The 15,981-nt window shown below is 38.6% G+C and overlaps 1 protein-coding gene across 1 annotated transcript in view; it reads left to right on the top strand.

Moving 5' to 3' along the window:
• Positions 1-15,981, top strand: part of ZYG11A (zyg-11 family member A, cell cycle regulator) — a 58,123-nt gene that overhangs the window by 34,026 nt on the left and 8,116 nt on the right. Inside the window, exons 4-10 of the mRNA XM_030870161.2 lie at positions 2,983-3,123; positions 5,133-5,309; positions 7,539-7,603; positions 8,951-9,050; positions 9,149-9,202; positions 12,633-12,794; positions 13,128-13,172. Of these exons, the coding sequence (XP_030726021.1) occupies positions 2,983-3,123; positions 5,133-5,309; positions 7,539-7,603; positions 8,951-9,050; positions 9,149-9,202; positions 12,633-12,794; positions 13,128-13,172 (744 nt within the window). The remainder of the gene's footprint in view (positions 1-2,982; positions 3,124-5,132; positions 5,310-7,538; positions 7,604-8,950; positions 9,051-9,148; positions 9,203-12,632; positions 12,795-13,127; positions 13,173-15,981) is intronic.

The following is a 15,981-nucleotide window of genomic DNA, read 5'->3' as shown; positions in this document are numbered from 1 at the left end:
GTATGTCTTTGAAGAAACGTCTGATGAAGTCCTTTGCCAACTTTTAAATCAGGTTGCTTGGGGTTTTTTTTGTTGTTGTTGTTGAGTTATAGGAGTTCTTTATGTAGTCTGGATATTAATTCCTTATGATGTATGATTTTCAAATATTTTCTCCCATTCTCTGGGTTGTCTTTTTTCATGAAGTTCAGTTTGTCTGCATTTCTTTTGTTGCTTGTTCCTTTGGTGTCATATCCAAGAAATCACTGCCAAGTATAATATTGTGAAGATTTTGCCCCATGTTTCCTTGTAAGAGTTTTATAGTTTTAGGTCATAAATTTAAGTCTTTGATCCATTTTGAGTTGATTTTTTTATTGTAAGATTTTTAAAAACTATTAATTAAAAAAAAATTTGGCTGTATTGGGTCTTTGTTGTTGCTGCGTGTGGGCTTTCTCTAGTTGTGGCGAGTGGGGGCTACTCTTCATTGCGGTGCATGGGCTTCTCATTGAGGTGGCTTCTCTTGTTGCGGAGCACGGGCTCTAGGTGTGCGGGCTTCAATAGTTGTGGCACGTGGGCTCAGTAGTTGTGGCTCGTGGGCTCTAGAGCACAGGCTCAGTAGTTGTGGCACATGGGTTTAGTTGCTCCGTGGCACGTGGGATCTTCCCGGACCAGGGCTCAAACCCGTGTCCCCTGCATTGGCAGGTGGATTCTTAACCACTGCGCCACCAGGGAAGCCCCAGGGACTGTGTCTTTTGATTTTTCTTCTTTTTCCTTTTGAATGGACTATGCTTTCCTATTTTTTAATATGCTTTATGATTTGTTTTTGTTGTTGTTGAAAACTGGACATTTGAAACTAATAATATGGAAACTCTGGAAATCAGGTTTTTTTCCTTTCCTGGGTTTTGATGCTTTTGTTATTGTTTTTGTATTTTGGGTCTGTGTTGAGGATCAGCCTGAAGTATAAACTTTAAGGTCTTTTTAGGTCTTTTTTGAGCCTTTTCCTGGGCATGTGCAGTCACTTTGGAATTTCCTTTGTATATGCAGTTGTTTTGAATGTCATAGTCATTAATGTCTCCTAAAAGGGGAAAAAGAAAACAATGAAGGGGCAGCCCTTTAAATCCCCTGGAAGTCACTTTAGCTGTGGGAGAGGGGCTTTGAACAGTTGGTGGGGTGGGGGTGCAACAACAGTGGCTGCTCACCTCTTTGTACCTGTTATCAGAAGCAGCAAGCAGTGATCAGAGCACGGATCCCTGATATTTGGAGGGCAGGGTCCGTTTTCCCACATGGGCTCTCACAAGCTAAGTGCAGGGAGCTCTAGGAGCATGTGCTGGTGTCTGGGGGGTAGGTTGGGGCATGGACAGCGGTTATTGTGGTAAGAGCTGAAATTTATGGAATTGAACCACAATTTACTGTCCATACTTCCTCTAGAAGTTGCAAGCATGGATATAAACTCCTTTGTTTACTTTTTTTTCCCTTATTTCTTGAAAATGCTTGTCCACTGTTACATTGCTTTGTGTGTTGCTTGTTAAGTCTGATGACAGTCTAATTCTCTAATTTGTTTGATCTTTTTATGTGAAGGCCCTGAAGATTTTTTTCTTTATCTTTAAATTTAATCCTTATATTGTGCTATGTCTCAGACTTGATCTGGGTCAGTTTTCCCAGGTAGCTGGTAGATTATTTCAGTGTATTGATTTAGGTCTTTTTTTTATTTCTGGAAAGTTTTTCTTGGTAGTAGTTTTAAATATTAGTTCATTTCTTCCCCAGGAACTTCAAGTATATGTGTGTTGGATCTTCTTTATTTTTTTCTATATAAGCACTCAATCTTAGATTCCTTTTTACTTCTTCTTTCTTAAAATTTCTTTCTCTTGTTTATTTCTTGCATTTCTTCTCCTTACTAAATATTTATTCAACTCTACTCTTCCTTGGGTACTTTGTAACTTAATTTTTGTTTGATATGCTTTTGTCTTTTTCCTGAGTTTAATCATCCCTTGTTTCATCTTTCTGTTGAAGGTGTTTTTTCACATCCTAACATGCTGATTAAGAAGATTTAATTCAGTTTAAAGTGCTGTGTTACAATTTTCTTCTGATTTGTTGTTGGTTTATGGAAAGAGTTTTTCTCAGCTGAAATGTGTAGATTTGCTTTTTAAAAAATTTCTTACAGTAGCTTTTATGGAATTGGTTTGAATCTTTTTATTTATTGGCATTTAATTGACAGGGTTCCTAATTCAAAAGCACTCTTCTGTCAATTTAATGATGTGATGTTTCTTCAATGGGTGATGTGACTACTGGTCATGGTGGAGTGGAGAAGAGGTTGTTTTTCTTCTTTTCATTTTGTAGGATCCTGAATTTTACCCCTTTATTTTCTTCTTTTCTTCACCACCCAGGAATGCTGAAAACTGCGTAATATCTACTTTTATCTACATTCTTTGTTGATTTGATGGTTTGGATCAGGAGGATACCATTATCCTCCAGACCCAAAGTCTATATATAGACTTTCTGAAATTATTACTTCAGTGGTAGCAAGGAAGAATTATATTAATATTAATTAATTAATTATATAACTGGTTAACTCCTTTTTCATCTTAGTTATTTTACGTGGTCTTTTCCCTGTCTTTTATTGTCTAATTCATTCTATATGAGTACTTAGAAGACGTGCATTCATGGTTATTTATTGGTTGTTTAAGAATTTCCATGCTAGCTAGTATTCAGTTGCGGTCTCAACTGTAATATAGTTGTAGGGAGATGGTATTTGAATCTGGCCCCACCACTTAACTGGTTTGTTACATTTAACAATGTACATCACCTCTCTGGACCCACCATGTAGAAATGAGGTTGAGAAGAACTTTTACCTACTAGAATTATGATTGAATGAGATCAAGCTCTTAAAACATTTAAGCTCTTAAAACATTTAAGTGAAAATCTGTTGTTTCAAACACTGGACACGCTCTAAAAGCCTGTGCTTGAAGGTGAATGGTGAAACCTATTGGTAACATCCTTGTTTTCCAGGTTGCCGGAGGAGCCAATATGAGTCAGATTTCAGAAGCACTGAGCCGATACAGGAATAGGTCATGTTTTATGAAGGAAGCTCTCTACAAGCTCTTCGCAGAGACATTTGCAACGCAAGTAGCCATGCCTGCTATTTTAAAGGTAACTGCACCTCAGAAATGTAGTTTTTATTACTACTTATTATTTGGTTCAATTAAAGTTGTTCATCAGACACGATGAATATGGTTAACTTATATGCCTTATTCTATCGTGAGGCAAAGTGCCCTCACAAATAGAGGAGAATGGTGTTAGGCTTAAACTGCTAGAACATCTCTTGTTTTGAGCCTCTGAATCAATTAGAATCATTCAAATTTTTGAATTTGGTCTGAGCAGAGGATTCTAGAAGCATTGCACTATTTTGTCTAAAGCAGGACTTAATCTTTAAACATGAATTCACTTTGCCTAAACATTGTTTTATTTCTTTACTCTTTAAAATCTAAAATATGGTTTTCTGAAAGAAAACACAGTATCCCCAATAAGAACAGAACAAAATAACAATAATTGAAGGTAACCAAGTCTACCGTTTAAAGTTATTTTGTGAATAAAGTAAAATTACCAGTATCGATCGGGCCAACTTTGCTTTGGTTTACGGAAGAATGAATTTATTTTAAATGTAATTGGAAGTTTTAAGTGGTTTGGGAAGGAAAACTGCAATTATTTAAAATTAAATGTAACATAAAAATGAAGAGTCTTAAAGTCACCTTGTTTTTATCATTTGTAACTTTTTGTAGTTCCATAAAACTAGGGCTATTTCTGTACCATGGGAGATTAGATTTATTCATAACTTAAAAATGGTACTGTATAAAGGAAAAAACTAGGGATCTTTGTTTCCCATCTGTAAGGAGGAGGTTGAATTAGATGTTCTAAAAGTCCTTTTCATATCTAAGACTGTGTGATTTTTGATTTTGAAAATCATGTTTATTTTACTTCATACATGTTTATATTGTCGATGATGGCAATCCAGTGAAATCCTAAGAGCAGTTTAGCAATATAGAAAAGACATTTTCCATAGGAGAAGTGTATCCCAGGTCTGAGTTCATGTAGGTGTCAAAGTCAGGGGCTCTGGTCTCTTAACAGTTCATAAAATCATGGTTCATGCGTGTATCAGCAGACTGGTCTCTGAGGTGGGTAAGGATGATTATCCCTATTGGATAGACAAAGCAGACCACGTTGTCCCTGCATGTTAGAGCAGGTATGGTCTAAGCTTAGTATAACACCTTCATTTTACATTTGTCTCTAGGTCTTACGCAGTCTCTCTTCTAGTTGCCTTTCTAATGTTACGGGGTTTTTTTGTTGTTTGTGGCTGTGTTGCATGGCTTGTGGGATCCCAGATCCCCGACCAGGGATTGAACCCGGTCACAGCAGTGAAAGCACCAAATCCTAACCACTGGGCCACCAGGGAACTCCCTAATATTAGGTTTTACCACTTTTCAGATTATTTCAAATTCAGATTTCTTCCCCTTCTCTTGGTGGACTCATCCCACCTTTTTGTCCACTTTATGTTTTTTCTTATCACATTTCCCTTCCCTAGTAATTCCTCTCCATTCCACCCCTACCTCCATCTCCTATCCAGATCCCATCTGAGACCCTGCCTAAATGCATCCTCTGAATGAAGCCTTTGACTTCCGTACCAGAAATGATTGTTCCCCGCATAACCACCTTAGGCAGCACTTTATTTACACCTCTCTTTTGGTGCTTTTTTTCAGCTTCATGTTTTGACCTCCCTTACAGTGTTATTTGTTAACATACCTTATTTCTTTCATAAGGCCTTATGCTCAGGAGTAGGGTATAAGTGATTGATGTTATGTCCCCTGTAGTGCTTATCGTAATGTCTTGGGTGGATTGAGGCTCAATAAATGACTGTGAAGGCACAGATGATGAAACAGAGGTCCAGAGAAAGGAAGTGAGTTACCTAAAGTCACACAGCTAGTTAATGGCTACATTTGGATTGAAAGGTATTGCTGGTGTCCTAAAAAATAAATGCCGAGGAAGGGGGAAATCTGTTACTTTTTGTCCCAATAAGCAAATATTTTTGACAACTAACACAAAAATAAGACTGTGTAAAGAATGCTAATGTTGTCACATGCCACTAAAAACAAGTTCATCTTCAGCTTGTGGCTATAGGAATGAGGAATCATCCATTGGATTTGCCAGTGCAGTTCACAGCCAGTGCTTGTGCCCTCAACTTAACACGCCAGGACCTGGCCAGGGGGATGCCTGTTCGTCTGTTGTCAGAGGTTACCTGTCTACTTTTCAAGGCTCTGAAAAATTTCCCCCATTACCAGCAGGTAATTTGGTTTGAATATTTGACTGCTGCTTACTTGAGGACAAATATATGAAAAATATTTTTTATTTAGTTCTGATTTTTCATCCTGAGAGAGAGAGAAAGAGGGAGGAAGGGAGGGAGAGAGAAATAGGTAAGGAATTCATGTTTGTTATAGAAAAAATAAATATAAATAAGTAATAGGGTTTAAAATTTTTAAATTGATCAGAAACCAGTTACCCAGAAACATCTACTATTAACACTTTAGCACATCCTATAGGCTTAACATCATGTGTGAAATTAAACTGAATCGAATCATAGACCTAAATATAAAAGCTAAATTAAAGGTCTAAATAATATAAAAGCTAAAAACTTCTAGAAGAAAACGTGATGTCAGAGTAAGCAAAGTTTCCTTAGGATACAAAAAGCATACATCATAAAAGAAAAATAACAAATTGGAATTCATCAAAGTTAGAAGCTTCTGCTCAAACACACACAGACATTAAAAAATGAAAAGGTAATCCAGGGCTGAGGAAAATGTTCATTTTATGTATATGACAGAGGACTTTTATCCAGAATGTGAAGAACTGTTTGCCTTGTGACACAAGACAAACAAACCAATTTTTTAAGAAGGCAAAAGATTTGAACAGATACTTCACCAAAGAAGATAGGCAGATGGTAAATGAGCACATGAAAAGATGCTCAGTATCTTTAGCCATCAGGGAAATGCAAATTAAAAGCACATTTGGATACCACTGCACACCTAGGTACCACTACACACCCCCTAGATTGATTGAAATAAAAAACTGACAATACCAAGTGTTGACAAGAGTGTAGAGAAACTGAAATTCTCATATATTGATGTTAAGATAAAATGGTAAAACCACCAGTTCGACAGTCTGGTAATTCCTTTGAAAGTTAGACATGAAAGTCCTCTTTCATGCTACGTAGTCATTTTACTCCTAGAGAAATGAAATCATATAACCATATAACGACTTATACACAAATGCTCATAATATCTTTATTCTTAATCCCCCCCAAACTGAAAACTTAATGTCCAGCGGCAGGTGAGTAGATAAACAAATTGTGATACATTCATATAAGGAAATACTACTTGGTGATACGAAGGAATGAAGTACTGATACATATACAACATGGATGAATCTCAAAAACATTATATGCTGAGCAAAATAAGCCAGACGCAAAAGAGTAGATACCATATGATTTTACTTATGTGAAATCTTAATAAAGGCTAATCTGTAACGACAGTATAATTTTCTGGGGCTGGAATTTTCAGGGTTGGGACTGAGTGGAAGGGGGCACAGTGGAACTCTTTGGGGTGATGGAAATATTTTTTATGTTGCTTGTGGTGGTGGTGGGTGGTATTGTTACACATCTTTATAAATTTGTCAAATCTAATTGAAGTGTGTACTTAAAATGGGAATCAATTTATTAAAAATACAAGGAAGGTGGTCTTTCCTTGTTTAAAAAAAAATCTGTATTTCCACTTTCTCTTGAAAAGTTAGATGATCCTTCTCAATTCAGTCTTAATTCCTGCATGGCAGTCATCAGTTGGAGCTGAGTAACAGCTGCCCCTATAGAAGGGTATGAATTCTCCAGTTTGCCATAATTCCTACCACTACCCTATTGTTTCGTACTCTGCTTTCTTCACTTGTTTATGTTACTGCCTAGTTCCTGCTGGCATTTCAGGTTTGCTATCCCTGCCTCATACACTGCTGTCATGGCAGTGCATGTCACTGGCCTACTCATGGCCTTTCAAAGAGCTGTTATATTTTTCTATTCCTAAAGCTTTCCTAGAAGGCCTTTTCTCTTTCTTTCCTATCTTTAAAGACATAGTTCAATCCCTACCAATCATAGGTAGAAAGTAGAAGCTCTATCACAGAATTAGTTATGAGATCTGGTAAAGGCATTTATCATTCAGTAGATGGGCCAGACTTCCGGTAATTGATTTGGACTGACACACAGGCAGGCAACTCTCCACATAGATCCTTCTAGGGTTCAGGGAGAAGGGAGACCTCCTCTTTGCCAAAAAAGGGAAAGATTGTTCTTTAGGCAAAGGTGAATGTTACAGAGTTTAATAGTAAGATTAAATGAAGAACTTGGAGAGGACCAGGTACACGACGAGCTCTCAATAAGAAAAGCTTATTAGTAGCACCTTCCAAATGTTTAATTAGAATCTTTATTTAGAATGAGTATACATTTGCTCAGAATTACTTTTCTTTATTCCGTTAAGTTACAGAAGAATTGCCTTCTCTCCTTAACCAATTCCAGGATTCTTGTGGATGTTCCGTTTGACAGGCAAGTATAAAATTGGATTATCTGATTTTGGGGTGTTGACCAGTGTTACTCTGAGCATTGTTGGCTTTTGGTTGTTAGCCTAGCAAGGGTCTGATTAAGGCTGGGATAAAGTGTTTGGGGAGAATGTTCTGTTGAGATTTTTCCACAGAGGTGTTCGGAAGTACTATACTTGCAAGTGTTGTCTCCCAAAGTGTGATTCCAGTTTAGGGCAGTGGGTGGTAAGAACATGGGCTCCAGAGAGTAAAACATCGAATCAAGTCCTAACCCTTTCATTATCTTTGTGTGTAAGTTTCCTCATTTTTAAAATAGTGACTCTTAGGAGGATTAGATATGATGTTTGTAAGGTACTTATCACAGTGCCTAGCATAAGAGTGCAGACTGTTCTAAATATTAACCATTCTTTTTGTTATTATTTTATTGATAATGCTTTTTTTTAAAAAAAAAAAAAACACACACAAAACATCATTGTAGACTCCAGAGGGGTTCCTCTTGAGGCCATTGTAATCTCTCAGATTCATGAGTTCCAAAACATTAATAATCGTTGCCATTAATAATAGTTGCTGCCAACAGGAAAATTAGCCACAGCCTGATATGAACAAAGCCCATGATTTATGCATGCAAGGTTGTAGGCTAAGCCATTCTCAAATCTAATTAAAGTGTGTACTTAACATGAGAGTTGACTTTTAAAAGTACAGTAGGGGGAAGGTGGTCTTCCTCATTAAAAAAAAAAAAAATCTGTATTTTCACTTTCTTTTGACAAGTTGGAAGCTCTTTTCCAACTAGCCTTCATTCCTGTATAGCAGTCATCTGTTGGAGCTGAGTAAAAGCCGTGAATAAAGGACCATGAATTCTGTCTAGCTAAGTGATTTGTTTGCTGTGGCATTTTAGCACCGTCTGCGATTCAGATTATAAATTACTACCTCTTGGGAACTTATTTCCTTTTTCGGACCCATCATAGTTGAAACTGCTAAAAATAAGTCTTTTTTAGGTCTGTCAATCTTTGAATCTTGTGCATTTTGCTCACATTCTTTTTTTTATCGCCATGCCTCGTGGCTTTTGGGATCTTAGTTCCTGACAAGGGATCGAACCTGGGCTCTTGGCAGTGAAAACGCATAGTCCTAACCACTGGCCTGCTGTGCAGTTCCCACTCATGTTCTTTTTTGCATGCTCTCCTTTTCCTCTTCTGATTTTCTCTTCTTTTTGCCAAATGCTCTTTGCTTTCATGGCGGAGGCTTTACAAGTCCAAGACTATTTTTGTTAAACAAGATTTGTTGGGGAGGCTAACTGATTTCTTCACTTCTCATGTAGTTTCACAAACTTTATTGTGAGAAAAATACTGTTTTTTAGGTTCGATGCTGCCAAATTTGTTATGAGATGGCTCTGTAAGCATGAAAACCCCAAGATGCAAACAATGGCAGTGAGCATAACCTCTATTCTAGCCCTGCAGGTATGTGATCGCTAAATGCAAAATTTCTCTCTCCCTAGTCTTGGTGGAGCTTTGATGGAGGTCTAACATTTCACTTTCGGCTTTTTGTTTGTTTATAGCTCTCACCTGAGCAAACTGCACAACTTAAAGAAGAGCTCTTCATGGCAGTTAAGGTAGGTTAATTGTCACTTTTATAACTTTTTTTTTCAGTAAAAGTAATTTGTGAACATAGTTTACAAAATTAAATCATTTTAAAAAGCTTATAAAATGAACAATCTGTAAGACCTGCTACCCAGAAGAAACTATTCTGTACTCATATAGCTATTTCTTCTCCATATCTCTAAATAAAATGCTTATAATTGTGGTTTCAGTCTGTCATACAGAGTGAAGTAAGTCAGAAAGAGAAAAACAAATATCGTATATTAAAGCATACATGTGGAATCTAGAAAAATGGTACAGATGGACCTATATCCAGGGCAGGAATAGAGACGCAGACATAGAGAACAGATATGTGGACATGAGGGGACGGGGAGGGTGGGACGAGTTGGGAGATTAGGATTGACATAAATACACTACCATGTGTAAAATAGATAGCTAGTGGGAACCTGCTGTATAGCACAGGGAGCTGTCAGCTTGGTGCTCTGTGATGACCTAGATGGGTGGGATGGCCGGGGAGGGGGGCGTGGGAGGGAGGTCCAAGAGGGAGGGGATATATGTATACATATAGCTGATTCACTTCGTTGTACAGCAGAAACTAACAAAACTGTAAAGCAACTATACTCGAATTAAAAAAAAAAAAGATTGATCAGTTTTAGATGTTATCTTGTGATTCTGCTGGTATGGTAAATAAGAATTTGGCTCTCCTACATACATCTATACAAATTACCTCCTTTCCCAACCCCCAATAAATTTATATTACAAGTTTTAATAAATCAATGTCTACATTATGATTATGCTAACATTGATTATGAAAAAATGTACATCATTGTTTTATTTTGCACTTCTCTTATTCTGAGGTGAGGCTTGAGCCTTTTTCTTTTTTTTGGAAGAGGCATTTATAATTTCTGTGAATTGTCTGTTCATGGCCTTTAGTTTTTCTTTAGGGCTGCTGGCTTTTTTCTAATTTATAGGATTCCTTTATGTTTATAGGATGCATGTAATTTTCCCCCAGTTGGCTGTTAGTCTGTTTTTACTTTATTTATGGCATGATTTGGTATGCAGTAAATTTTTTAAAAAATTTTATATTGTTGAATTTATTCTTTTCTTTTTTTTTTAAAGGAGAAATTTTTGTCATTGGGCTTTTAAAAAATATTTATTTGTGTATTTTGGCTACAAAGGGTCTTAGTTGCGGCACGCTGGATCTTTGTGCGGCACATGAACTTCTTAGTTGCGACGTGCATGCAGGATCTAGTTCCCTGACCAGGGATCGAACCCAGGCCCCCGGCATTGGGAGCGTGGAGTCTTAGCCACTGGACCACCAGGAAAGTCCCCAGATGCTGGCTTTAGTTTGGAGCAGAATGGAAGGCAGAGTACACTGATGCAAGGGCAAGCAGGTTGTTAGATTTTGTTAGGAAGCATAGCTATGGTTCCCAGTGAAAACAGATGAATTGATCAAATGAGAGGAACAAGAAGATGGCAGTTAAAGTTTGGGCAGTGAGAATTATGAAATAGTAGTCTTTGGAGTGAATTCATTGAGAAATATAGTAGGATTGCCAGTACAGTTGAATGCCCTTTTGAAATTTTGAGGCAGATATTAAGAGTGAGACTCGAGCACAGTCTTTTTCAATATTCAGATTTTGGAGGTGGGGCATGAAGTAGGGTTTAACTAAGGTAGCAGTTTTGCCAAGATGATGTGGTGGAAGAACACTGAGTTACTGGGAATGCTAACAGTAATAGAGGTAGAGAGAGATAGATATCGATATGGAGAGCAAGTGCTTAAAATAACACGGAGGGAAGTGTAGCCCTGTAGTTCTTGGAGAAACCATTTTAGGTAGTGGTACCGAAAGTTCAGGCTTTAACGTGGATGGATCTAGAGACTGTCATACAGAGTGAAGTAAGTCAGAAAGAGAAAAACAAATATCATATATTAACGCATATATGTGGAACCTAGAAAAATGGCACAGATGAACCGGTTTGCAGGTCAGAAATTGAGACACAGAGGTAGAGAACAAACGTATGGACACCAAGGGGGGAAAGCGGCGGGGGGTGGGGGTGGGGGTGTGATGAATTGGGCGATTGGGATTGACATGTATACACTGATGTGTATAAAATGGGTGACAATAAGAACCTGCTGTATAAAAAAATAAATAAAATAAAATTCAAAAATTAAAAAAAAAAAAGTTCAGGCTTCAGATTAAAACAAACTAGGTTCAGCCACTAACTAGCCATAGCCCTTAGGTAATTGACTTATCTCCTCTGCGCCTCAGATTCTTTATCTGAAAGACTGACATTGGACATGGGAGTAATATTTTGCAGTTATTTTGAGTATTATTAAGATAAACTGTGTAAAGCATCTAACCATGGGCCTGACCACAGCTGTCGTTGCTTTCCCGGTCAGCCTCACTTTCTGCTCCCTCCCTTGGTGCACTCACCCTGTTGGCTGTCTAGGTGATTGCTACCTGCGTGGTGTGCACTCATATTCTTCTTCTGGCTCTAACAGCTTCATTTTCGTGAATTCTCTTGATGTGTTCTCTCCTGATTGGGTAAAATATTTGAGATGGTCTCATTCCTCCTGAAAACAGACATAATCTGGTTTGTTTAGCGTTGTTATACTTTATGTATCTTTTCATTAGCTGGTTAAGTGGAAATGGCTGTCTTTTTCCTTTCACATGACAGTCTAGTATGTTTGAAAGAAACCATGAATACTGGCTTAACTTTTGTCTAGAAAAATTCTGATTTGAAATGGTATATTGGAATCTCTGTTAAATAAGTCAGTGGTTTCTTCAAGCTATTAGGACATATTATACTACAAACTAGTGCTATCCTGTAGCCATACTGACCTGCTCAGTGGTGTAGAACAGCAAACTTTTTTTTTTGCCTGGAATATTTGCCCCCCGCCCCCTTTTATGTCCTCATTCCTTGCTTAGCTGCCTTGTCCTTTTTTTCTTTTGGTCTCTTTTACATATTACCTTTGTATGGAGTCTTCCCTCTCCCACCTTTTCTAAAGAAAATTCTTAGGCTTTTATGTGTTTCCTTCAGAGCATTTACCAAAACTAAAAATTATTTTATTTAGTTGAGATAAACTGTTTTTTTTAATCTGTCACTCTTATCTGAATATGTGCCTGACTTCCAAAAGGTGTTGACTAAACATTCTCAATATGTGAATAATGGAATAGCTGATATGTACTTGATTATGAGGTTTATTAACAAGCACCAAGAACTAGATTAAGTGCTTGATAAACTTTAGTATTTTTTCCTCACAAAAACCCTAAAAAATAGGTGTAAGTCATTTTATAGAGAGAAAGTGGGTCACAGGGCTATTAAGTGGTAGGACTTGGGTTTAGAACCGAGGTTTGATTCTAAAGCTTTTCTTAACCATTGCTTTCCTTATACAGGAATTGAGTCAGTCACTAGGGCATCTTACTCCGTCTCTTTGTTTTTTAGGAACTTCTAGCAATAGTAAAACAAAAGACTACTGAGAATTTAGATGACGTCACCTTCTTGTTTACTTTGAAAGCACTTTGGAATCTTACAGATGAATCTCCAGCTGCCTGCAAGCACGTTATTGAAAATCAAGGATTGGCGATCTTCATCCAAGTCTTGGAGGTGGGAAGACAGGATTGAGTTTATGTGTAAAGTCCTTTTTAAAAATATTTATTTATTTATTTAATTTATTTATTTTGGCTGCTCCTGGTCTTAGTTGTGGCATGCGGACTTCTTAGTTGCAGCATGCAGACTCTTAGTTGCAGCATGAGGGCTTCTTAGTTGTGGCATGCAGACTCTTAGTTGTGACATGCATGCGGGATCTAGTTCCCCGACCAGGGATAGAACCTGGGCCCCCTGCACTGGGAGTGTGGAGTCTCACCCACTGGACCACCAGGGAAGTCCCTGTAAAGTTCTTTTCTTCATGATAAAGTAACCTGTATATTCTTTTCACAGACTTTTTCAGAGTCAACAATACAAAGCAAAGTACTTGGTCTTTTGGTAAGGTGAATTGTTTTGAGTTAATTCTAATTACTTAAAAAAATAGAAAGCTCACGCTCATGTAGTACCTACTATGTGCTAGGCACTTTTGTAAGCAGTTTATGTGCATTAACTCGTTTAATCTTCACACTATCCCTATAAAGTAAATACCATTATATATGAGTCATCTATTGCTGTAAACACACTACAGCTTAAAACAGCATCCATTTTATTCACTTATGAATCTGTGGGTCTAGAGTTTGAACTCAGCAAAGCTGTACAGTTCTTCTGCTGGTCTCTGTGGAGCTATTCATGTCGCTGCAGTCATCTGGTGGCTCAGCTAGGCCTAGATGCTCTAGGATGGCCTGACTCTCAGCTCTGACCGTTGGTACAGGTTGTTAGCTGGGCCTTGTGTCTCCATGAGCTTCTTCACTTGGCAGTTTCTGGGCAGCAATAGAAGGCAAGTGCACTGTACCAGTGCTTCTTAAACCTCTGCTTAGATCAGATTTTCTAATGTCTCACAGGTCAAAGTAGATTACGAGACTCGGGGTGTTTTCCAACAACCACTTTGCCACTTGTTTGACACCAACTGGGTGTCCTACAGTTCGATTCAGTTCACTTCTGCCACTAGCTATCCAGAGTTAGCATCAGGTCCCACAAATTAAAAAGCTCAGTCCCACAAGTCTGCCTCTGCTTTAGTTGCCAACTGTTAAGCCCAGGCCACCCCTACTTCTGACTGACTGACTTTAAATTGGGGGTTTCCACGACCCCCTCCTCAGGTTGATAATTTGCTAGAATGGCTCACAGAACTGGGGAAGGCACTTTATTTGCTATTTTCAGTTTATTACAGGATACAACTCAGAAACAGTCAAATAGAAGAGATATGTAGGGCAAGGAAGGAGGGATGTGTGCAGAGCTTCCATGCCCTCCCTGGATACACCACCTTCCCAGCACCTTGATGTGTTCACTAACCCAGAAACTCTCCAAACCCCATTATTTAGGGGTATTTATGTGGGAGTGGGGGTCTCATCACACAGGCATGATTGATTATTAATTCAATCTTTAGCCTCTCTCCTCTCCCGCTGAGGTTGGGGGCATGGGGTTGAAAGTTCCAGGCTTCTAATCAAGGTTTGGTCTTTCTGGCATCCAGCCCCCATCCAGAAGCTATCTAGGTGCCTGCCAAGAGTCACCTCATTAGAACAAAGATGCTCGCTCCAATCACTCCAGAAATTCCAAGGGATTTGAGAGCTCTGAGTCAGGAACTAGGGACAAAGACCAGGTATTTCCTAGGCCTACGGATAAGCCCAGATTAAAGGAGATGGCCACCCCTTGATGGGAAGAGCAGTCACATTGTTAAAGGGCATCTACACAGGGATAGGGAAATTGCGTCATGTTCTGCACTCTCCCATACATCGTTGTCTACATTTTATAGATACTCAGTCTGAGGCACAGAAGTGCCATTTACCCTATGTTACCTAGATAGTAAGAGGCAGAATCAGAACTCAAACTCAGGCAGTCTGGCTCCAGACCCTCTGATAGTAGCCACTTTACCCTACTTCCTCTTTAACAATTGAATTAAGTTTTTAGAAATATCTTTGTTTATACTTTTATACTACCTCCCAATCAGGATATTTGTTATTGAGAGATTTCTTTGTTTCCTAAAGATAAAGGTGAAGATTTACAAAAAGTAACGAAGACATACTACTGTATGCCCCTGCAGTTTGCTGTGCTGGTGCTTCGGAAGACACAGATACACGAAACATAGCAAGCTGCTAGTACTAATAATGTTGGGAGGTGGTGTCAGACATGTATGCAAATACCTCTCTAATTCATGATTGACTGTGGTAAGTGCTGGAAAAGAGGCACAAAGTCCAGTGGGAGCCTTTGATTCTAGATCATGAACTCATTGAAAGCAGGGACTGTGTCTTTCCCTTTGTATCCCTAACACATACAGGACTTGGGACAGAGCAGGTGTGAAAGGCTTCATAGAGAGGAGTACATGATTAGTATTGGAAACCTGGAAGGTACAGAAAAGTAGAAGTAAGGAACAAAGGTCATTTGGGGCTAAGAAAGAATGAGAAAATGTAATCATTTGAGGGACACCGTAATATAGAGTATCTGGAATTTTGGGAGAAGGTGGGAAGAAGAAAAACAATGGGAGATAAGGCCAGAAGGGTGGATTGAAGCCTCATAGATCTATACAATGCTAAGTATCCTTCTTTTTATCCTTTTGAGAGCCTCTCAGAATACTGAGGGTTAGGGAGGTTGTTCCTTTTCCTTCCTTTTTCTGTATGAGGAAGACCCACATTCTCCTGAAGCTCCCATTCAGTATTTTATTCCATAGACTCTTGGGAAGAAAAGGCTAATATAAAAGCCTCTGCCAAGATTAAAGAGGAACTTGGGACTCAACTGAGGTGTCCCTTTCAGTTTTGCTAAGGATCCTATCTATCATCTTGTCTCTTCTTGTTTGGGGCTGCCCATCTGATAGACTCAATGCTGGTCATGCTGTTGACTAATTGTGTAGCTGGCCCAGGGAAGAAGGGCAGGGGGTCTAAAAACAGTGCAATTTCTGCTGAAATCATGCTGTTAACAAGAGGGGTATAGCTAGTCTTGGGAAAAGGGGGCAGGGTGGGTCTCAAAACAGTACAGTTTTCTGCAGAGTGCCTTATGCCTTTCTCAACATACTAAGTCTATAGGGTATACTTTTCTGAAAGCTGCTTTAGAAGGAGCAGTAACTGCTGTGGTCGCTTTGACTGTGTGTTTATCCTCTAAACCTTTGTTTTTTCATCTGTGTAGTGGACAGACCCTAAGTGACCAACCCCCAGTGATT

This window comes from Globicephala melas, chromosome 1, assembly GCF_963455315.2.
Source record: "Globicephala melas chromosome 1, mGloMel1.2, whole genome shotgun sequence".
Taxonomy (NCBI): domain Eukaryota; kingdom Metazoa; phylum Chordata; class Mammalia; order Artiodactyla; family Delphinidae; genus Globicephala; species Globicephala melas.
The sequence above is the reverse complement of the archived record's forward strand: the minus strand, read 5'-3'. Positions and strand labels throughout refer to the sequence as shown.